General features: G+C 35.9%; 1 protein-coding gene across 1 annotated transcript in view; it reads right to left on the bottom strand.

The window, feature by feature from the left end:
• SPATA16 (spermatogenesis associated 16) overlaps window positions 1–25,365 on the bottom strand; it is a 254,511-nt gene that overhangs the window by 125,620 nt on the left and 103,526 nt on the right. Inside the window, exon 4 of the mRNA XM_003894819.5 lies at window positions 5,110–5,199. Within this exon, the coding sequence (XP_003894868.4) occupies window positions 5,110–5,199 (90 nt within the window). The remainder of the gene's footprint in view (window positions 1–5,109; window positions 5,200–25,365) is intronic.

Below are 25,365 nucleotides of genomic sequence, written 5' to 3'. Positions count from 1 at the left end.
TACATTCCCAGAGAGCGACATTAGTTGGACTTGAGTGATGGCCACTCTCTTTGGAAGGGCCAGTGGTAGGGTGATGATACGGCCAGTGTGCTTGTGAAAGTCCTGGTTTATACCTGTTTCCCTGGAGGAGTTCTTAATAGTGTCCACTTTGACTATCATAGGTATATGATATGAAAGATTAATTTTTTGGTCACTTTAATGAGTGGTCTCTAGTTCACTGTAGTTCATAGAACATATTTTATCTTTCAATTGGTCTGATACATACATCATCTACCTGGGCTTTATAAGCATTTGAATGTGTTACTCCTGTTTTCGGATCCCTTATCTAGCCCATGCATGTAGAAATACACAGAAAATTTGTTTCTCTTTTTTCTTTTTTTTTTTTGAGACAGAGTTTTGCTTTTGTCATCCAGGCTGCAGTGCAATTGCGTGATCTCCACTCACTGCAACCTTTGCCTCCTGGGTTCAAGCGATTCTCCAGCTTCCGCCTCCTGAGTAGCTGGGATTACAGGTGCCTGCCAGCACGCCCGGCTAATTTTTGTATTTTTATTTTTAGTAGAGATAGGGTTTCACCATGTTGGCCAGGCTGCTCTCAAACTCATGGCCTCAGGTGATCTGCCCACCTCGGCCTCCCAAACTGCTGGGATTACAGGCTTAAGCCAGTGCGCCCGGCAGAAAATTCTTTATCAATGATGCATTAAAAAGACTTTGTTGCATCTTTTCTTTAGTTTTACCTTCTGTATGCTGCTTCTTACACAATGTGGTTTTAAATAAAGACCCTGTACAATGTTATATGGTTTTTGCCTATGTATTTTCAGTTTAGAAGTCATCATGCTATCCCATAATCTTCACTACTATGAGCACACTTCTCATATTTATCTTTCAATCAGGGTTTTACAAAGAATTTTATGGCCGGACGTGGTGGCTCACGCCTGTAATCCCAGCACTTTGGGAGGCCGAGGCGGGTGGATCACAAGGTCAGAAGATCGAGACCATCCTGGCTAACACGGTGAAACCCCGTCTCTACTAAAAACACAAAAAATTAACCGGGCGTGGTGGCGGGCGTCTGTAGTCCCAGCTACTCGGGAGGCTGAGGCAGGAGAATGGCGTGAACCCGGGAGGTGGAGTTGGCAGTGAGCCGAGATCGCGCCACTGCACTCCAGTCTGGGAGACACAGCGAGACTCTGTCTCAAAAAAAAAAAAAAAAAAAAAAAAGAATTTTATATAATATCTAATATCTTATTGATATAGCTGAATGGTTATCAACCACATATTACCACAGACTCAAAAACCTGCTGATTTAATTCATAACCCCCTAACTGGTGCTTGGCATATTTTAGACCACGTGCTAGTCATTGAGCACAAAGAGATAAAAGACACCATAATATTTGTATTGTCAAAAGTCATTAGCTGTCTTCACAAAACAGTCTTGGCTTTTCTTTGATTTTATGTCTTTGAATCCAATTTTCTTCTCATGAAGGTAGTCCCAAACGGGGTGTGTGTGTGTGTGTGTGTGTGTGTAAGTATGAGTGTTGGGGGAGGAGAGGCAGATTTGAGTGATGACATTCATTTTATGTCAACACAGATTTTTTTGTATGCATTGAAACAGAAAGATGTTAACAAGCTTTGCAAGTTTCTATTTTAGCTAAGGCTTCACAAGGTGGCTTGTTTTTGGGAATGGCGGTTAGAGCTATCTTAACTTAGTTTGTGGTCTGAAAATGTGATTTCATCAATTTAAGCAGTTCCAGCCATCTCCACAAAGTGACTAGCATCCCTGCGAACCCTAAACTGTAATAAAATATCTCCATTTTTGTTCAATTTCTATCATTTATGTATTCTTACACTTTCTTCTGGTAGAATGTTACTGAAGGGATATTGACCTGTAAAATAAAAGAATCTGTCCATTGTAAACCTGATATCTTCCCTCCAACCACAGGGAGTAGCATTTTCTCCAGCCTCTCTTGTTGAGAGTTTGGGCTTTTTAAATGAGGCTGTTCTGGGAATCATTCTGGCCTATTTACTAGAAATCCCTTCATGGGTGAAGGTGATTAGGCTCAGCAAACCTAAGACATTCTGATTTCCAGGGACAGGTTATATATACCCTTATCTTGGATAAGATATGGGCTGATGCATTTTTTTTGAATTATGGTTTTAGGATCTCCTAAATCACATAATAATGGCAATTTTTTAAAATATGTGGTAGGTGCCTCTCAATGCAAGAAACATGACTGCTTAGCATCCTACAGGAAATAACCTTGATGTGTTGTCTTTACCAATGGATTTTAACGTAAAATACTTGTAAGAGGCCTGAATAGAGGCCTTGTAAGAGGCCTGATAGATTGATTGACAAACATAAATGCTGTAGGCCAGGTGCAATGTCGCATGTCTGCAATCCCATTGCTTTGTGAGGCTGATGCGAGCGATCCCCTGAGGTCAGGAGTTTGAGACCAGCCTGGCCAACACAGTGAAACGAAACCCCATCTCGACTGAAAATATGAAAATTAGCTGGGTGTGGTGGTGTGTGCCTATAGACCCAGCTGCTCAGGAGGCTGAGGCAGGAGAATTGCTTGAACTTGAGAGGTGGATGATACAGCGAGTGCTGAGATTTTGCCACTACACTCCTGCCTGGGCAGCAAAACTGTCTCAATAAAATAAAATAAAAAGCTGTATATATTGCTTTATATATGTTGATTTACATTAGAAATCTAGCTGCTAAGATACACTATGATATTTATGTTCACAGTTCATAACATCCTTTCTTTGGGGGAATGACCTTATACTGTATATTGAAGGCTGTAATTGCTAAAGAAACCAAGATGAAAAAATACTTGTACCTGACAGTAATTGTATTGCTTCTCTATAGAAACTCCACACCAGCATAACCAAGAATTATCAGGAATTTTCTCAAGAAGCATTATCAGGCCAGTCATCAAATGATATTAAGCAGATATGCCTATTTCACTGCAGATATACCTAATTCAGTATACATGAGAAAGGCAGTGGAATATTCTGTGCCAATTTCACAGGGCAAATATTGACAAATTCCAAATTTTTAAGTTCTTGTTGTTTGTTTTGGGATCCATGAAGAATTTATGTCACTACTTTGGCTTCAACAGGCTTGATACAATTATGTTATAGCCAATGGTATGCTGGTAACCGGGCCCTCCCAAAGTAAAAAAAACAAACAAACCTGGATTTGTAGCATTTGCAATTTCAATAGTGTAGCTTCTCCCAGCATTGCTAATTTCTCCTACAGTTTAGCAATTAGCTCGTTCCAAATTCCTGAATATTTAACAATTTGATCTTTAGAGTCTGTATAAGCACACCACTAGCACTGTTTTACTAGTTGAAATCTAGTCCTGAAATTGTATCTAGCCTTCCATTGATCTTTCAATTCGATTCAAGATGTATTAATAAATCACCTGTTAATGGAGCCTATTTTGCAGATGGCTGTTACCTGCTAATGCTGAACTTATTAGCTTCATTTGTAGCTAGTGACCTTTATTAAAACCTGTTTATTTAAATGTGAAACAGAAGGACACTTATTATCATCTCTTAGATTCTCTCTCATTCATACAGCTAGGAAATGTGTGTGGGCAAAAAGTGAGCCACCGAGGCACTTCAGTGGAGTAAATAGAAAGTAGGAAGAAGTAATACGTGAGTACCTTAGATAAAACACATTGGAGAAATAGTAGAGGGGGAAGTACACAAAAAAGAGAGTAATAAAGACCTTTTAAAAACTGTTCAAAGTGGGCCTTCACACAGGTAAGAAGATGTGGCATATTGGTTGTCTGACTGCAAAGTGAGAGCAGTTGAGATGAACTCTGCTTTCCATATCTATTTAATTGAGTTTAGGCAACTCCTGGGAACATCTTACAAACATGGAATTCATGTAAACCTCACAGTGTCAATTTTTTTTTTTGAGACAGAGTTTCGCTCTTGTTGCCCAGGCTGGAGTGCAACGGCGCGATCTCAGCTCACCACAACCTCCACCTCCCGGGTTCAAGAGATTGTCCTACCTCAGCCTCCCGAGTAGCTGGGATTACAGGCGTGTACCACCACGCCAGGCTAATTTTTTGTATTTTTAGTAGAGACAGGGCTTCTCCATGTTGGTCAGGCTGGTCTCAAACTCCCAACCTCAGGTGATCCACCTGCCTTGGCCTCCCAAAGTGCTGGGATTACAGGCATGACACAGTGTCAATTTTATGAAGCTATTTTATTATACACTCAAACTCTTGCTTCCAATGTCAAAGATATTATTATTTACAAACATTCTAGACAGTAGTCACTAGCAACCTAGGCACTGCATCTCGATTCCTGCAGATTTATCCTTAGAATTTGTGCTTGGAGTAAATCTAGAAACCAACCACATTTTCCTGCTAGATTCCTGGGGTGGTAAAGTGGATGAGGAAGAAATAGCAGGCACCTCTACATTAGGAAATAAGGAAAATTATTTGAGAGAGCTCATGGAAAGGAAGAGGAGTCTTGTGAGCTAATCCAGGAAGGAAAAAAGTCTGGGTTGTCACAGGCGATAAGGAATTCTGAGTGTAGCATTGAGGCTGTTGCGCAACTCTTATAATTATTTGCCACAGTCTAAGTTCTGGGATGCAAATATTAGGGGAAGCTTCACTAGCTTTTTAAAAAAATACACTGGGGTCCAAGAAAAAAATACTTTGGGACATCTCTAGCAACCTTGATGTTATTTAACTGATGCCATCTTCTCCAGAAATGGGTTTCTAGGATCCTTTCTCATGACTGGATTTCCTCTCCAGTGCTCAAGAGATAGTTATAGAAATGTATTATTACAATCTAGACCAGAACATGAGAGCAAGAGGTCAAGCGCATTTCTATTACTTTGTGCAAGTTTTTCCATCATTGTCAGTGACCTCATGGCTGGGAAGTTTGAATTTTAAGAGCTATGAACATGGAATAGCTTTAATTAAAGAGAAAGATAGTCAATAATTGCTGGTTTGACGTTGATAGATAATAATTTGGATAAAATCATATTCCATGAGAGAAATGGAGAGTTCTGTTATACTATTACCAGAATTTGAGAATAAAATTAATTTAACTTGAAATCAATCCTCACAAAAGTTAAAACAAACATACCGAGCAGCCTCTGAATATCTCTCCAGACATCTAAACACTGTGGCTTGACGAAGATGATTCCGGAAATAGGCTGGGTTTAAAACAATACTTCTGTAAAAAGGTAAAAGAAATACAAATGTTACTTGGGTTTTAAAAGACAATTACTACAAGTGCATTGGAATGAAATCACAGGCATTCCATTTTATATACTATGTGTTTTTAAAGATACTAGTGAAATGAGCCCCTCTCCCTGCCCCCCCCCCCCCCCCCCCCCCCCCCCCCCCCCGTATTTGGCAGTTAAGATAAACAAGCATTATTGAAAAACTACTTAAGTTTGCATTATAAAAGAAATTTTATTTATGGGGCTGGATATTTTTACAGATATGACAATGACAAAGAATTTGAATTCAACTTATGTTACATATAAGACATGGTGCTATTTTATTTGTTTTTAAATGAATTTTTATTTTAATAAATCAGGGAAAAAGCAGGTTATTTATGGTATGTCTACTTTTACTGAAGGAGGTTGTTAGTTGCTGAATTTCGGTTAAAAAAAAAAAAAGGAACTGGAGGCTGGGTGCAGTGGCTCATGCCTATAATCCCAGCACTTTGGGAGGCCGAGGCCGGCGGATTATCTGAGGTCAGGAGTTCAAGACCAGTTTGGCCAACATGGTGAAACCCCATCTCTACTAAAAATACAAAAATTAGCCAGGCATGATGGCAGGTGCCTGTAATCTCAGCTACTTGGGAGGCTGAAGCAGGAGAATCGCTTGAACCCGGGAGGCAGAGGTTGCAGTGAGCCGAGATTGCACCACTGCACTCCAGCCTGGGGGACAAGAGCGAGACTTCATCTCAAAAAAAAAGGAAGTGGAATTGGGGTGATGTGTTCATTTGAATTCCTTAATTGGTTCTGTGTCTTCTTCCAGCTGGGTGTAAGAGAAGACCTGTACCATTGGTTAAGGGATCTAGTCTTGGTCTTGACTCTTTTGTTAAGGCCTTTCCTCACTTTGGACCTCTGTTTTTTCTTGACTGAAATGACAAGACTTGACTTGTAGATAAGATGAACTAACTGTTCTTACTTGTTGATTCTTCCATCATCTCACAGAGTTCTGGAATCTCAATCCAAACCTACATGTGAAATGATCACCCTAGCTGCCTTCTTCTCCTAGAGATAAAGGGGTAGACCTTTCACTTCCTTGCTTCATTGAGAGCCTATTATGGGTAGGTGTTGTTCAAGGTTTTTGATATAACAGGGTCAACTAGCTGGATGCAGTCCATGCCCTATCACCAAATGGGGACCCAGCCATTAGTGAAAGTTCGAAATGTAGCTTCTACTGTATTTATCAATGTGGGCTACAGAATGTTACAGAACCAACACATGATTATTAAGCAACATTTTGTGAGCCTGTTTTTACAAGTTGATGGGAATCACTTGGAATTAGTTCATTATTAAAGTAAGTGGTTCTTCACCTTTTTTTTGAGAGGTATACAGAGCTTTCGGGAACCAGATAAAAAGTCTGAACCTGTGTCCAGAAAAATGTACATAATCATAATTGCCCAAATTTAGGAAACTCGTGTGACCTCTCAGGGCTCTTCAGGTATTCCACATTAAAAATATGCAGACAAAAATAATTCCAGTCCCTGAAACATTGCATATAAAAAGAATAAAGTAGAAACAAAATCTATCTGGCTTATGGATAATCATAGAATTGTATGATGATGAGATGGATCGATTGTATAAATTAGCTCACTGCAAACACAAATGAGCAGAAAGTAGAGGAAAAGGGAACTTTCTAAAATCATGCATAACTAAAGAGCTGTCTTAAGTTTATTGGTTCTCCATGTCTAGCCACACAGCATTGTATTATACCACACTGCCTTTCGTATGGTGATTTCTGAATTAGAAGGGTCTTAGTTAATGAGGTTTTACGGTACTCCATGACAAGGATTTTTGCAAATGAATATATTAATCCCTCCAGAACACAGATTGTTTGCTCTGGTGTATTCTGATTAAAATGTCGGAAATTTTAAAACGATCACATGGGTTCATTTAATATCAAGACAACATCAATACTGTAATACTAATATCAAAACTATAATACTAATACTTACCATGAATACTTTTTATTACTTCAGAAAAAGAGAATGTTTGAAAATCATGTTTATATATTTTGTCCCTACTGAAGCAATTTTGTAAAGATAAGTCAGAGTAGCTGAAGCAGAGTGCTGTCCAGGGACTGGGTTTTCTGATTCTGACAATTTGCTTCCACATGATAGCTAATTCTCCCCTATTACTTTATTTATTTATTTCTTCCACAAGTCTATGTGGTGTACTCCCCTATTACTTTATTCACTCATGCATATTTAGTTAGCATCTACAAATTTGATGGACAAAATCCTTACCGAATGAATGTTTCCAGTCTTTGGCCTCTCTTTGCCTATGATGCAATGCTTTCGCTTTGCTGAGCTATTCTCCAGGAATCTTGCTCTGTCAGACAAGTTCTTCTGACAAAAGTAGATTAGATTGGAGACAAGGATGAGGTGTGGTGGGAAGGAGGGGTAGTGAAGAAAGAGCTTATCAAAAGAGAGAGAGGAGAGAGGGGAGAAGGCATCACACTTGCTTTGGATGTAGGCAGAGAAGATTTTTGTGAGTGGTGAGGGCTAGTGAGGTTGACACTACTGGAACCATTACGGTGTGATTTATAAAAAGATTGGAATTTTTAAAAAATTGCTTGTAATTATAAGTCCTCTGTATAGTGTGGAAGAAATGCAAGTAGAGGACATGAGTTTAGAAATCACTATCGCTAGACGGGACTAGGTTCTTTTAACCATAACACCACTCTGCCCTAAACCACATGATTCGTGGCTTCATGAGAGGAACCCAAGGAAGACCCAGATCCAGTCTCTACCCTGAAAGTGTAATTAAAAAAGAATATTTGGTGATTTGAGATGAAATATTTTATTTGGCAATTTATTATTTGTGACTTTTATAATTGTTGCAGTATTCACTGCGTGCTTATCGTATGCGCCTGTTAGATATTTGACAAGGAAATGCTAGAGGCAGTTGTAAAGCCTAGCTTTTATACTTTTATTCATTTATTGATGCTTTCTCTTTTTTTTATTTTTTATTTTTTTTTTTTGAGACGGAGTCTCGCTCTGTCACCCAGGCTGGAGTGCAGTGGCCGGATCTCAGCTCACTGCAAGCTCTGCCTCCTGGGTTCACGCCATTCTCCTGCCTCAGCCTCCCGAGTAGCTGGGACTACAGGCGCCCGCCACCTCGCCCGGCTAAGTTTTTGTATTTTTTTTAGTAGAGACGGTGTTTCACTGTGTTAGCCAGGATGGTCTCGATCTCCTGACCTCGTGATCCGCCCGTCTCGGCCTCCCAAAGTGCTGGGATTACAGGCTTGAGCCACCGCGCCCGGCCTATTGATGCTTTCTAAAATGACATACGCTTTTAAAGATATATTTTACGTCGTGTGCAACTTGTAGGGGAAATGATGATCTGTCTTTTGAAAAGTTCTTAATCATTTGTCATTTGATGCCATTTGGAAAACTGCAGGAGGTAGCCTGTGACCAAAATGGACAATCTCACTGCAGTTACAGTGAAAACAAAAACCAAAAAACAAAAAACTACAATTGTAATCAGAGAACAATCTCAGAGCTGATTGGTCTGATTTTATCACAGAGGAAAAACTCTGATTTAGCTATGCTGATAGGGCTTTTGGTAAAAAAGAAGAAATATGTTAGAGACTAACTAAATGATACACGTCATTGAATTTTAGTCAAAAGAAAAAGAGTCAGTAATGGGCAATGATTGCTTACTCCATTGATTCACCCCATTCTAAAACAATGGGATCCTGTAAAATAATATATATTATAATAGATGAAAGCTTATTTTTAAAACAAATTTGTTACCTGTGGTAAATCTTGTGCTTTTTATGATTTCTACTTGTGGATACTTTACAATTTATCTTTTATATTACAGTTCACATGATTTGATGTATGTGTGTGTGTGTGTGGCCGGGGGTGGGGGGGTATTTTATTAAGTCCTAAATTTGTACAGTGGTGAGGCTGGAATATAAGTCTATTTTGGTAATCAACTCAGGTTTCCCAATTCGCTTGATAAATAATCCATCCTTCTATCATGATCTGATATGCCATCCTTATTATACACTAAGATCATATGTACACTTGGGTCTACGGCTGGGCTTTGTAGCCCATGCTTTTGATCTGAATAATTCTGTGACAGAAAATGTCCTAATTATCTTTATTTTACAATAGATTTTAATTTCCAGAAGGGAAACAACTACCTATGTCCTCTTTGTGAATACATTTGTTGGTTAATATGGCATATTTATTCTTCCTGTTGAACTTTATAATTTTTATTTCTTCCAGCTACAAAAACATCATTTGGTGATTTTTATTGGTATTAAACTAAAGGCATTAGATTAAAATTTAGGAAGAATAGACATTTTTATATTATTTTCTTCCCCTCCAGGAATGTGGCATTTCTCTTCTTTATTCAAATATTCTTTTGTGTCTCCCAGTAACATTGTAAACTTGTTTTTAAAAATAGAAGTTTTACTAATTTCTTGTAATATTTTAACTTTTTTTAAAATAGAAGTTTTACTAATTTTTTGTTAATTCTTAAGTTTAAAAATTCTGTATGAGAATATATGTCAATATGTCTATATTCACAAATCTATGTATATACACATACATATTTGCCTATATATTCTCATGTAGAATTTTAAAGCTTAAGAACTATATAAAATGTATAGAATAAATATATATATTACTGTGAGTATAATCAGCATCAGCACCTGGGAGTTTACTAAAAATGTGAAATCTTGATTCCTACCTCAAACTTACTGAATCACATTTTAACAAGATTCTTAGTTGATCTGTATGCACATTAAGGTTTGAGAAACACTACATGTATGCACAATAGGTATGGGATTTTTTCTATTATATTTTCCAAACTCTTATTGATAGCATAGCGTTTAAACATGTATTTTTAAAAATATTTATTTTGTATCCTTATAACTTAATATTGAAATAATTTAATTTTATTTACATCATCTGCAAATAATGATGTTTGGTTACTGCTTTTCAATATTTATAACTATTTTTTTCTCTTACTACATAGGCTAAATTTTTCAGTAAAAGAATTTAGATAAGTGAGGTGAGCTAAGGGTGTTTCAATATTTCATTGATAATTATTATTATCGATCAATTTAAGAAAAAAAGAAGTATCATTCTATGCATTATTTTCCAAGAGTTACCAGAAGTAAATAATTTTTAAAAATATTCTTTGAATCTATCAAAATGATCTTGTGGACTTTCCTTTGATCTTTTGTATTGATGAATTAGGTTAATTAGTGATTCAAAATAAAGTATTAAAATTAATACAGAATACTAAAGCCAAGGATTGAGAAAGTGAATAATAAAATAAAACAAAACTATATCCAGGATAGGAAGTGAACAATATAAAAATTCATTTAAAAAATAATACTATGATTTTTATGAAATAGTATACTAAAATTAAGTTGCTAGAGGTTTTATATTTTGTCTTTTCAATTGAACTTATATTAGGTTTAGTTATTAATTCTACTTTTTGTCTTTTGATTTATTCATTTCTGTTTTTATACTTATTAATCAATATTTGTCCTCTCTGAAATTTATTTTTATTATTTCTCTTATTCTTGACATATAGAAAATTCATATTTTCTTTTTAAAGAAAGCATTTAGAGGTTTGACTTTTTAAACTAATTTTAGCTTTGACCGTATCCTTAAGAATGAAAGGGTATATTTTATTCTCATTATAGTTTTCTCTCCTAGTCTCTAATTATAGATTTTAATTCCTCTATAAAGAATTATTTAGGACAGCATTGTTCAATTTCAAAAGAGTTTTTTTCATATAACTTTTACTGTTAATTTCCCATTTTATTACAATGTAAATAGAGAATATCTTGTACAATTTCTTCTTCTGATATATATCAAAATTAATAAATGGTTCAGTGTTAAAAATATTTTAATGGTATGTAGAAGAAGTAATATATTCATTTCTAAGGTATTGTTAGTCTGAAATCACTGGAGATAACGTTAAATTTTTAATGATTTAAATAAAACTTCTAGACACCTTTACTTCATTCAAATTCCTTGGAAAGTCTTTTGATAAGTAAATTTTAATGGTGATTATTACCATTTTAAATGCAGCTTGTTTTCAAAGGCAATATTCTTATTGTTTATATTCATGTTCTGTAATACTTCTCAGAAAGTTAAATTTTTTCCAACATATTTTTATTTAAGTCAGTTTTAATTTATATATAGTCATATTCACTTTTTAAAAGTGTATGGTTTGGTCTGTTTTGACAAATACATAGCCATCAACACAACAGAGATACAGAAATTTACAACTGTGCTAAACAGTTCTCTCACTTTCCTTTTTAATCTGTTTTCTTCCCTTATGCCCAGTTCCTGGCAACCACTGATCTATTTTCCAACTTTATAGTTTTACCTTCTCTAGAATATCATGTAAATGGAGTAATATAGTATATACCCTATATGTAAGGCTTCTTTCATTTAGAATAATGGTTTTGAGATTCATCCGTATTATTATATGTATCAATAGTTTGCTTCCTTTTACTGCTTAACTATTAGCATTTTCCACAATTTGTTTATTCATTCACCAACTGATGAGCATTCTTTTGTTTCTGTTGCTGTAAACATTCATATATAAATCTTTTGATTTAAACTTCCGTTTCTTATGGTAAAATACCGGGGAGTGAGAATATTGGGTCCTAGTCTAAGCATATGCTCAACGTTATAAGAAACTCCTAAACGTCTTTCCAAAGCGGTTGTACTATCCTGCATTCTCACCAACAATGCATGAAAGTTCCAGTTGCTTTGCATCCTCCCCAGAACTGGTATGATCAGCATGTATGCATGTATGTGTTTAAAGTTTTAGCGACTGGCCGGGCGCGGTGGCTCAAGCCTGTAATCCCAGCACTTTGGGAGGCCGAGGCGGGCGGATCACGAGGTCAGGAGATCGAGACCATCCTGGCTAACACGGTGAAACCCCGTCTCTACTAAAAATACAAAAAACTAGCCTGGCGTGGTGGCGGGCGCCTGTAGTCCCAGCTACTCGGAGGCTGAGGCAGGAGAATGGCCTGAACCTGGGAGGCGGAGCTTGCAGTGAGCCGAGATCGCGCCACTGCACTCCAGCCTGGGTGACACAGCGCGAGACTCCGTCTCAAAAAAAAAAAAATAAATAAAGTTTTAGCGACTGTAATAGGTGTAGATGGTATCTCATTGTGGCTTTAGTTTGCATTCCCCTAGTAACTAAAGATGCTGAGGATCTTTTCATGTGGTTATTGGCCATTTGTATATATTCTTTTGTGAAGTCCTTGTTAATCTTTTGCCATTTTAAAAAACTGGGCATTTTGTTTCCTTATTATTGTGTTGTAAGAGTTCTTTATGTATTTTGGATGCAAATTCTTTGTAAGATACGTATACTGCAAATAGTTTTCTCTGAGTCTGTGGCTTGTCCTTTAATATTCTCAATAGTTTCTTTTGAAGAGCAGCTTTTTGATGATGTCCAACTTATCGACTGTTTTTCTTTTACAGTTTGTACCTTTAAAATATACGATTTAAGAAAATTTCACTTAATCCAAGGTGACAAAGAATTTCTTTCCTATTTTCTTCAAAAAGTTTGATAGTTTTAACATTTATAAACTATTTGAGTTGAATTCATTTAAGGTGTGAAGTAAAGATAAAGACATTTTATTTTTGCTTATAAATCTACAATTTTCCTGGCACCACTAATTGAAAAGACTATTCTTTCTCTATTGAATAACCTTGACACGATTATCAAAAATCAATTAACCATATATGTGCGAGTCAATTTCTGAATGGAGTATTCTGTTCTGTTGATTTATTTGTCTATCCTATGCCATTATTACAGTCTTGACTATTATAGATTTTTTTTTTTTTTTTTTTTTTTTTTTTGAGATGGAGTCTCTCATTTGTCGCTTCTTAGGCTGGAGGTGAAAGTGGCTGTGGATCTCAGCCTTACTGTAAGCCTGGCCTCTGGTTCCATGCCATTCTCCTGCTCTCTTAGCCTCTCCTGGTGAAGGTTTGGATTACAGGCGCTCTGCCAGTTTGGCTTTCAAGAGCGCCCTTTTGCATTTTAGTAGAGACGGGCTCTGTGACAATCCAGGATGGTCTCATCTCCTGACCTCGATCCGGCCTGGCCTCCCGGCCTCCTAAAGTGCTGGGATTACAGGCTTGAGCCACCGCGCCTGGCCGACTATTATAGATTTATAATAAACCTTTAAATCAGGTAGTTTAAGTCCTCCCAACTTTGTTCTTTTTTTTCCCCCTAACATTGTTTGGGCTCATTGAAATTCTGTACTTTTCCATTTACATTTAAGAAAGTAGCCTGTTAATTGGTTAAATGTCTGCTGGGTTTTGATAAGTCTATAGAAAACTATAGGATCTATTGACAATAATATTGAGTCATCTACTCAATAAATATAGCACTTTTCTCCATAATTAAGGCTTTATTTAATTTCTCATCAATGTTTTGTAGTTTTCAGCATGAAAATCTTACACAAACTTCATTAGATTTATTCCAAACATTTGACATTTTTTGTTGCCCTTATAATTGGCAATGATTTTAAAATTTCAATTCTGATTTTTCATTGCTAATTTATAGAAACATAATTGATTTCTTATGTTGACCTTGTATTCTGCTACATCATACAACTAAGCTTAATTATTAGTTCCAAAAGTGTTTCCAAAAATACTTTGGGATTTTCTACATAGATGACTACATCTTTTGCAAATAAAGATGACTTACTTCTTTCTTTCCAGCCTATAACATTTGTTTATTTTCTTTGCTTGTTGTACTGCTTGTCACCTCCAGTACCATTTTTTGTTGTTGTTGTTGCTGTTGTTTTGTCTTGTTTTACTTCCCTCAGAATTCTCTAAGCTTCTTGGACTTGAATTTTATTGTTTTCCCTTTAATTTTGGAAAATTCTTGTTTTTTTTTTTTATCTCTGTCCCATTCTCTCTCTCTCCTTTTCCTCCTCATTCTGGGACTCTTACTCATAGCAGGCGAACCCTGCATTGAACATGTGGTTGGTCTCATTTTAGAGAGTGTTTTCTGCTTCTTGTCTAGTGGTAGCAGAACTCCTCTTGGTGTCTTCCCCGGGCACAAGAGTGGTTTCTATCTCTTTTTATCTCTTCCCCACAGCATAGGGTTTATGCTTTACCCTTCCTTCAGTGGCTATGGGGGCAGGATAATTTCTGACTTCTTCCCCAGAGGCGTATGTTTTGCTTCTACTTCTCAATCAGAAGCTATGGATTTTTGCCTGGGTGCTGAGAATGTGAATGTCTGCTATCACTACCCCAGGCACTTCAGACTTTAGCTTTATATGAGACTAGGAATTAGGGAAGGAATTTCTTTCTTTCCTTCTTTCTTCTTTCTTTCTTTTTTCAATTTCTTATTTAGGCAAAGATGCCTTTCTAGTTACCATTATCTTGTCTAACTGTTAGCAAAGTAATGATTGTTTTATCCTCCCGAGAAAACATTCCTCTTATTCTTCTAATAACTTGCTGACATTCTTAAAATAGAAATAGGTGGCAGATCTAGAGAAAGTCAGGAACATGGAATGTTTTAATTTCAGCAAATCATGATAACTTTACAGACAAGATGGTGACATTAATGCTGGATAATGGCGTCATTCCGTAGATTATAACCAATTGAATAACTGATTAATGCTATGTAAGTATGGCCTGTGTTATTATGAAATAAGGAATCTAATGAAATGTCTTTAGCCCTTTTTGTGGACCTTATTTTCATTAGTGAACTAAGATTAAGAAATTGAAAAGATGTCGATAAAATTTTCAAATGGCATAAATTTTACTGAAACAGGAACTCATATAACTGATGACAGAAGCAAAATTTAAAATAATATGGACTGTTTAAAAATAAAAAATCTTATGTTTTTTTTTTTTTTTTTTTTTTTTTTGAGACGGAGTCTCGCGCTGTGTCACCCAGGCTGGAGTGCAGTGGCGCGATCTCGGCTCACTGCAAGCTCCGCCTCCCAGGTTCACGCCATTCTCCCGCCTCAGCCTCCGAGTAGCTGGGACTACAGGCGCCCGCCACCACGCCCGGCTAGGTTTTTGTATTTTTAGTAGAGACGGGGTTTCACCATGTTAGCCAGGATGGTCTCGATCTCCTGACCTCGTGATCCGCCCGCCTCGGCCTCCCAAAGTGCTGGGATTACAGGCTTGAGCCACCGCGCCCGGCCAAAATCTTATGTTATAAAGTATAAACAATCATTTTATAAAGATAATCATGGCTTGAGTTTGATCACATGGAAAAAATCTGAATATTTTAACTAACTGCAAGCTAAATGATATGATAATATAATAGAACTACAAAAATTGCACATAAAATTGTGCTAAATCAATATAACGCAATATTTTCAAATAATAAGTGGTGTTTTCACTGAATTGTGCCTTAGTCATATAGTCCCTTGAATTCATCTATAGTTCTGAGCATCTGTGAAGATCATTGCCATTATCGGAGGGTATCTAGAATGAGTGACCTGGAAAACAGTGTGTGTGAAGAATATGGAATGAAATAAATATGCTTAGAGAGTAAAATAATATCAGTCGGAGCCACAGTAAATACATTCAAATACAAAGTCCTTCCATATGGAATATAGAAGAATTATTCAATGTAATATCAGATGAGGCCAGGCAAAAACCAGTTATAATGCTACAAATAGCTCAGTTCAACATAAGAGGGAACTTACTAGCCAGTGATGCAACAGGTTTTCAGGAGAGTTTCCTTTTACTGGAAACATTTAAATGATATTTAGAATGCCATCTGTCAGGACATGTATAAGAAATTCCTCACTGAGTGGGAGATTAGGCTAAATGACTTTGAAGTATATTCACAAAAATTTCTTATAATGCAGTATACAGCACTGTGAAGAGCCTGAGATTTTTTTTTCCCTACTTGCAAACTAACAGGTTAGCTTGAAACAGTTTTATGGAAGCTGGTAGAAGATATGAGCCTCCAGGGTCAGAGACAAAAGACAGTTTATTGTTCACAGCAATAACAGTAATCAGAGGTTTTTTTAATTCTTTTTTTTTTTTTTTTTTTTTTACCGGTTCTCTGAACTGTAGATCCCAGATGGTGATGAAAGGAAGGTCAGGTGACACCTTCACATGCAGTAGGTTGTACCACATGAGAAAAATATGAGTTTAGAGAATGTGAATATTTTGTGATGGGCTCTGAGCTTGCCTATCTTTTGCTCTAAGGGGAAGCTTAGGCAAGGCTGTAACAAGACTTGTCTTTTCTTTCAAGGCTGTTTGCCATACAACCATCTTTGAAAAGATAGTCTGGAGCAAAGACCAGTCAGTGCCTTGGTCACAAGATATGCAAAAATGCTATACACACGGGTAATTGTCTCCCCACAAGGATAGATTTTTATTTTTATTTTTATACAGGGTTTTGCTCTGTTGCTAAGGCTAGAGTGCAATGGTGTGATTATGGTTTACTGCAGCCTCAACCTTAGTAGCTGGGACCACAGGTGCATGCCACCACATTCAGAAACTATGGATAGCTTTTGTTCAGATGTGTAGGACCTATTTGTTATATTCATGCCATTAATAAATTTGAAAAACATTCATAACAATGGGAAAATTAAGATATCACAGGTAAGTGACAGAATGCCTAATATTGAAGAGACAGTGGTTACTATCTATCTATCTATCTATCTATCTATCTATCTATCTATCTATCTATCTTCTGTCCTAGGAAGCGATTAAGGTAGTTTATAAAATACTTATGAAATTAAATGAAAGTAAAAATAACTCACAGGAAACAAATAAAAATACACAAATTGGACTGTATCAAAATTAAAATCTTCTATTCGTCAAAGGACAATATAAACAGTGTAATGCAGCAACCCACAGAATGGGAGAAAATATTTGCAAATCATATATCTGACACAGGGTTAATATCCAGAACCTATAAGAAACTCCTTTGAGTCAACAACAATTTAAAAGGTAACCCTGTTAAAAATGGACAAAGAACTTTAATAGACATTTTTCCAAAGATGATATACCAAGGGCCAATAAGCATATGAAAAGATGTTTACATCACTAACTGTTAGGGAAATTCAAACCAAAACCACCATGAGATACCATCTCACACCCATTAGAATAGCCACTATAAAAAATCAGAAAGAAAAAGTGTTGGCAAGGATGTGGAGAAATTAGAATGCTTGTGCACTGTTTGTGGGATTGTAAAACAATGCACCCACTGTGGAACAAAGTATGAAAGTTCCTCAAAAAGTTAAAAATAGAATTACTACATGAACCAGCAATTCCACTTCTGTGTATATACCTAAAATAATTGAAATCAGAGTCTCCAAGAAGCATTTGTATCCCCATGTTCAAAGCAGCATTATTCATAATAATCAAAAGGTAGAAGCAGCCCAACGTCCATTCATGGATGAATGGATTAACAAAACATGGTACCTAACATACAATGGAATACTCTTCAGCATTATAAAGCAAGGAAATTAAGACACATGCTACAACATGAATGCATTTCAGACGTTACACTTTGTGAAATAAGTCAGATACAAAAAGAGAAATACTATATGCTTCCATTTTTATGAGGTACCTGGAGTAGTCAAATTTATGGAGACAGGAAGTAGAATGGTGATTGCCAGGGGACAGGAGGAAAAGGGAACAGGGATTTGTTATTTAATGGGCATAGACTTTTAGTTTTGCAAGATTAGAAGAGTTCTGGAGATTGCTTGCACAATGTGAAAGTACTTAACACAATTGAACTGTACACTTAACACTGGGTAAGATCGTACATTTTATGTTATGTGTATTTTACCACAGTTAAAATGACAACAAAAATAACTGAATGTGGAAGCAAGATTAAAAGTAGAGATAGTTAAGATGAAGGCTGGATGAGGTTAGTGTACAAATATTACATCTTAAGATCCTAAAAGTTTGATTGAGATGGACTACACATCTAAATTTGCAGGTAGCTAATGAAAAGAGGGTCACATAGCCAGTATTAAACAAGCAGTTGTTCATCTCAAGTATTTCTTGGGCTATAATCAGAAAGACGAGCTTATCCAAAGATGCCCTATAATGTAACAATCTGTATTCTCAGTAACAGATTTACAGAAAAATCAGCAAGTGTTCCATATTGTTGCTTCTTACAGCTTCTTTAAACATGGGCTGTTGGCATAGTACTAAATCTCAATCTAGTAACTTAAATTCTGGGGTAAGTAAAAATGAGAATAGAAAGAAAACTTATGCAACAGTGCTGTCACTATACAGAGATTCAATGAAATCTTAGTAGTTTTGTCTTATTTGGTCAACTGACTTGCTACAAAAGATTGATCGTTAGAATTAAATTAAAACTAAAATGAAGTATAATAGTCCTCTGCTTATTGAAAAGAATTAAAACGCTCATGCAGTTTAAATATCTTCCATAGATAACCAAGATAGAAAAATGGAATAACCCAATTTAATTTGCATTGGAGAAAAAGAACTACTTTATAAAGTATTAGAGCATAAAATTAGAAATAAAGGTGTTAGATTTTGAAATAAGAAAATTACCATAGATTATTGTCAAACAAAGCATATAGCTCTGCCAAAACACTAGCAAAGTATGTTTTTGCAAAAGCGTGAAAGTAAAACCTAACTTCAGGGAAATAACAAGAAATCATTCTCAAATATTACTTGAAATCTCAGCATGTATGTGGCACAGCAGAAGAAAATGAGGTTTAGAGAAGTCAAACAGAAAACAACTCAAATATTATCTTTCATGTTTTACCCCCCAAATTGCAATTAATTCTACAACTAGTTAAATGTGAAAAATATTAAATTACAGAATTATCTCAAGTGAACAACAAACACCTATTTCTTTTTTTTTTTTTGAGACGGAGTCTCGCTCTGCCGCCCAGGCTGGAGTGCAATGGCCGGATCTCGGCTCACTGCAAGCTCCGCCTCCCGGGTTCACGCCATTCTCCTGCCTCAGCCTCCCGAGTAGCTGGGACTACAGGCGCCCACCACCGCGCCCGGCTAGTTTTTTGTATTTTTTAGTAGAGACGGGGTTTCACCGTGTTAGCCAGGATGGTCTCGATCTCCTGACCTCGTGATCCGCCCGTCTCGGCCTCCCAAAGTGCTGGGATTACAGGCTTGAGCCACCGCGCCCGGCCGAACACCTATTTCTTGACAGGACAAATAATTTATGAAATAATTACTTAAAAGATTTGCTATATTGTCACAACATTGAAAAGTATGTAGTCAGAAAGAAATATTATATTCTCTATCTTCTTTGTAGAGCTAGTAATGAAAACACACTAAAAATTATCAGGATCTATGTTCAAGTATATTTTACTCTGAAATTTGAGTATGACATTACCTTGTTTAGGAAGACAGAATTTATAATATTACAGTGGGGGATTCAAATAATACATTTAATGGATCATCTATACCAAAAAATAAGAACCTTTAGAAGGGAGTCTCCTAGGGCTTCAAGTCTTCCATGTTCTTCATCCAAAGGAGTATTATCAGTTAACATGCATCAAATAACCATCAAAAATAAGTATGATTACTGGATCTTTAGAAGCATGCAGAGAAATGCCTTCTTGAGCAATGGAGAACATTTATTTTTTCTACATTTCTTTGACTTTCTTACTCAGTTAATTACTCTTTATCCACTGCAGACTTCTCCATAATGGGAAGTAATACTCACTATTATCATTCACCTTTATATATTCAGCACCTAAGTAAATGACTGACACATAATAGGCATTCAATAAATATTTACAGAATAAATCAATGTTAATAAAGTGGCTGAACAACATTTCCTCAGGAGCTTCCAGAGAACCTAATCATACCTAAGGTTCACGAATGAGATCTACATCTCTTGTGACTTGAATATATCAAGGATCACCCTCCACCAACTTCTGTGCCTGTATCCCAGTTGAACATCAAATATACAGAATCTTACAGTTTCTACGTTAGGCAGATGTGATCAGGAACAAAAGGCAGTTAATGTAATAACAGCATAGAGATAGGTAAGTAGGGCATTTGAAAACAATTTCCCCCCATTTTTTTTTTTTTTATAATTTGAAAATCTGAAAAAAGTTCCTCATCTTTGTAGACTGTGTCTTTCCATTTTTTCTTTCATCTGTCAAATGCCTGGATAGAGTGAACGTGAAATAAATTCCTGTTTATTTTTTCATCTACATTGTAATCCCGAGTCTGTTTGGTAAAAGCTGTTAGTAAATCACTTGGTCAGTTCTCCCAACAAAATAGTCTTTAAGTAATACAGTATATCAACCTATCTTTTGACATTTTCATTTTTCGTTCTTGACATTTTCTCTTAAAAAATAATACAATGTTGGCCCTATTATCTTTTGGAGTCTGTGAACCAAAATATCAGCTATCAGCTCTCTTGTAGAAAAGCTATCAAAGTTCAGAAACCAAAGATGTAGATGTGAGGCCCTACACATCTGTCTGTCTAATACTGGAGGGGAGGGTGGAGGATTGGTGATGGTGGTTCAAGAGTGGTGTGTTGAGTTTCACATGTTTTTTGCCATTTGCTGTGTTACTTGGGTGAGGTTTATTTTATTTTATTTTGTTTTATTTTATTTTATTTTTTTTTTGGGGGGGGGAGCGGAGTCTCACTCTGGCACCCAGGCTGAAGTGCAGTGGCATTATCTTGGCTCTCTGCAACCTCCGCCTCCCAAGTTTAAGCAATTCTCCTGCCTCAGCCTCCCAGGTAGCTGGGACTACAAGTATGCACCACCACGCCTGGCTAATTTTTGTATTTTTAGTAGAGATGGATTTCACTATGTTGGCCAGGCTGATCTTGAACTCCTGACCTCAAGTGATCTGCCTGCCTCAGTCCCCCAGAGAGCTGGGATTACAGGAGTGAGTCACTGCGCCGGGCCGAGATGTATTTTAGAATTATTAGCTTGAAAGGTATAATGAATACACTTCCCTCTGTTCTACCTGTTGGAAATTACTTATGATTCATTCAGCAACAATTTTTGAGTGTAAACCATGTTCCAGTCACTGTTCAGGTTTTAAAGAAAAGAGCCAGAAAGGTAAAAACATACTTAAACTAATATTTTGAGTAGCCTTATTGTATGGAAGTAAGTGTCTGTCTGCATTCTATTATTTTTTATGCTGCCTTCACATAGCAAATTATACAAGAATTTTAAAAATGAACTGAAATATAGTATACTGAATTTCATTATGTAATTTTACTGGATAATAAAATCATACCCTTATTTCTTTTACAGTCTGAAAACTAGAGGGATTTTTGATGTTAGAGTTTTAGAATTAGAGGGATGTTTGACAGAAAAATCAAGACCATTTGTATATCGGGTATTAAAATTACCCATATTAACATCATAATTTTTTGATCTGTGGAAGTATTAAATTACATCCAGATAACAATATTTTACCTACTAAGTCCTTCGTAGCCCTTTTACCAAAAGAGAAATATTGATTGTTATTCCTATGCTTTATGACATTGTAGGACTTCTAAATATTGTCTCTGATTTTCCTTTGCTAAATTAACAGAATTAGTGGGAGTTCCACAATGGACATTGTGTTTATGTAGATAATGTCCAGCCCAGCTAAACCACCAGGTTATATGCTATAGTTTGCAAGTTTAAAGTCAAAATTTGAATTGGTTATGGACTTTGATATGGGAATTATATCAATACTGGATTCAATGTTTAGTTATACATCAAATTACCATTTCTTTAAGTGATTCCAATTAGGGAAATCTACTAATTACTAATATTATAAATGAATATATTAATGGTTTGTCTTTGTAATACACACCCTTTCTTTATTGACAAAGATGATTAAATCTCCCATTTTGACATTCTGTCCTCTTTGGCTCACTGTACTGAGTCTCAACCTGTTGTGACTTGCACCAAATAGAGTGTCACAGCACATTACTTTGGAAAGAATACGCTTTCCAGATATTTTTAGCAGTGCTGCCATTTCTGTGAATATAATGACAACAGCATATATTGTGTTGTTTTTGTTGAAAATGTTACGTTGGATACTAACTGACTAGCCCTCAACTAAAAGTATTAACCTAGTTGAGAGAAATAATAAAAATACATACGTAACCAGTAAACAACACATCAAAACTTGAAACAGTTAAACTGTGGAATGCTTGCAAGGGAGACGGAAAAAATAAAAGGTTTAGAAAGGGGATTTCCAATGATAGGACAATTTAAAAGGTAAAAAGGGCTAATCTGGAAAAAAATCCAAAGAAAGTGAGTTTCGAGTTGCCTTTGAAATAGTCTCATCAAGGGAAGGAAGGTAGAAAATTCACATTGGGAGAGAGGCTCAGAAATGCCTTGGTGATAGAGAATGGTAAGCCGTATTAACAACCGCCAGGTAAATTAGCTTGGCTAAAGCAATAAATTGACCATTGGGGAAGGTGGGAGTCTATCAAGGGCTGTTCATTAGTGAAAGGATTTTTAATTTTATGAAAGAAACTACTAATGCTTCAGGGATTACTAAGAAAGCACATGATGGAAACACTTTTAAAGAAGACAACTATTGCAACTATTCTGATGAAAAATCCAATTGCTGGGAGAATGCTAAGGATTCTGTGAAAAAGTAGAGTGGTTCTCAACGTGCGGCCTGCAAATTTTCTATAGGTTCATTGACATTTTCAGGGGCTCATGAAGTCAATTTTCATAATAATATTAAGAAATTATTTTCCCTTTTCACTGTATTGACATTTGCACCAATGTTGCAAAAGCATGGTGGGGAAAACAGCTGGCTTCTTTGCAGGAAGCAAACAGGTGATACCAAACTGTTCTGGTATTCATTGAGTGTATTCTTTACTATTATGGGCACTCAGCCTCTCTCTCTCTCTATATATATATTTTAATAAATTTCAATCCTTGAGTACATGTCTCTTTAACATTTGGTAGGATGATGTAAGAAGTGTGCATCAAGCACTTCTTCTGCATACCAAAATATAATAGCTGTCTTGGGGAGAAGCACTTCTGCCCTTGTGCCATTGTTTACATTTGTGAGCTGATTTAGCCACTGTTTTTATGGAACACTATATTTTTCTTGGAAGAATGATGAACAAATTATGATTATCAGACTTGAAATTTGGCAGACATTTTCTAAAAAATGAAATGTGTGCCTGTCACTTAAAGGAACACTTAAAGGAACACAACTGACAGTATATATTGCTAGTGATAAAAGTTTGAGCTTTCAAGCAAAAATTAGTATTTTGGAAAACTTACATCTGTCACTGTGAGCTTGACAGTCACCCAATGCTCTAAGATTTTCTGATGAGGTTGGCGATATTAACAACTGCGATTTAAACATTTGGTTTTGCATAATGAAATGTGTCAACGTTTGGAAATCTGCATATTTTCGAAATGACCAACAGGCGATATTACTAACTCATGAATGGATAAACAATCCAATCAAAGTATAAGATGAACTAATGACTTTTAATGTTACAGAGTACCACGTTGAATTGATATGGTTTCAGAATCCATATTGCAATTAATCATTAAGAAACTACCACTTGTCAAGTCTTGGTGTAGTATCAAAGAAGAATATTCAAAATTATCTGAAAAGACTATTCAAATTGTCTTTCATTGTCTAGCTGCATACCTTGTGTGACATTGAATGTTGTTCATATATGTCAACCATATTATAATAGATTGAATGCAGGATCAGATATGAGCACTCAGCTTCCTTTTATGAAATCACTCTTGCAGAATGTCAGACAATGTTACTGCTTTCATGCATGTTTAAAAATATTGCAGTTATTTTTTTCACAAAATATTTATTTACGTTAACATGTAATGGGATTATCATTTTGAAGTGAATGAGTAAATAAATATATTTTAATTTCTAAGTTGTCATTTTTATATGGCAAATATTTATAGATGAGACTCACATAAGCAAAAACCCTTTGGTATCTTTAATAATGTTTAAAAATATAACAACATTAAAATATAAAATTATATAATGTTTAAAAATATGGTAAAATCCTCCAAGTTTGAGGATCACTATATAAGTAAATAGTCAAAATTTGGATGAAGGCTGTAACTACAAGAATGAAGATGAAGAAGCACATGGAACATACTTGTTGGATAATTTGCATTATATTACACCATCCTTTTGCCCTCCTTCCTAAGATGAAAATACCCTCTCTGCCTTTTTTGGGTACGTACATGTGACTTCTCGATGTTATTTTCACATTATTTTCTATCCACAAAAACCAAGAACTACTTTCCCAGAGCCTGTATGTGTTGAACAGATTCCACAAGGAAAACTTATAGGAACTAGAAGTCTAAAAACAAAGCAAAATGATAAGGTTAAATGTAGAGTAAAGTATATATTTCTTTCATCTGCTAATTTCTCATTGTTAAGCATTCAAAAATCAAACACTGCTTTGAATTCAACTGTCTTCTGTGTCAAGGTCATATTTGCTAGTAAAAGTTTAATAACTGGTAATAACATAAGAATATTTCTATCCAATTACAAAATTATTTTGCCTAGGTGAGCCAGGAAAGGTACATGGTCTGCACTTTCCCCAGTGAGAAAGAATCATAAGGAAGGTGTATGTCATATCTATAACCTGTGAGCAAAGTTATAGACAGTGCCACCAAAGAGACATTTCTTCTCAAACTAAAGGTGTTATAACTTAACATATGGCTGCTCTTCAGACTTCAACAAGAAATGAGAAAAGGTCACAAGCCCAAGAGAGGATGAATATGAGGAATTCTTGCCGTAGCAACAGAAAAGAAAATGAGGAATGGTTTGAGGAAATACAGCAATAACAGTATAACCACAGGATTTGCAAAATGCCTGTTAAAGCTAATGCTATGTTGTCAGTAATGTAGAATATGTATGGAATATCCTAAAAAATATTCGTATCCATAAAATACACATTATTGAAATGTCAAAAGTCAAAGGGATAGCAGAGTGGTGTCTGTTTGTAAGGTCATCCGCTCTTCAAAGGTAAACTACTAGCATGAGAGTGAGTCATGCATATTCAACAAGGGATTTCTATCTGGAAAGGAAGAGAGAAAATTTTAAATATCAGGCATAGGCTGGCAAGAGTTATAAAATGAGTAGGGGTTGGCATCTGAGTCTTTTTTTTTTTTTTTTTTTAATCTCCAATAAAGACTGGTTTGTCTCTTG

This window comes from Papio anubis, chromosome 2, assembly GCF_008728515.1.
Source record: "Papio anubis isolate 15944 chromosome 2, Panubis1.0, whole genome shotgun sequence".
Lineage (NCBI taxonomy): Eukaryota > Metazoa > Chordata > Mammalia > Primates > Cercopithecidae > Papio > Papio anubis.
The sequence above is the reverse complement of the archived record's forward strand: the minus strand, read 5'-3'. Positions and strand labels throughout refer to the sequence as shown.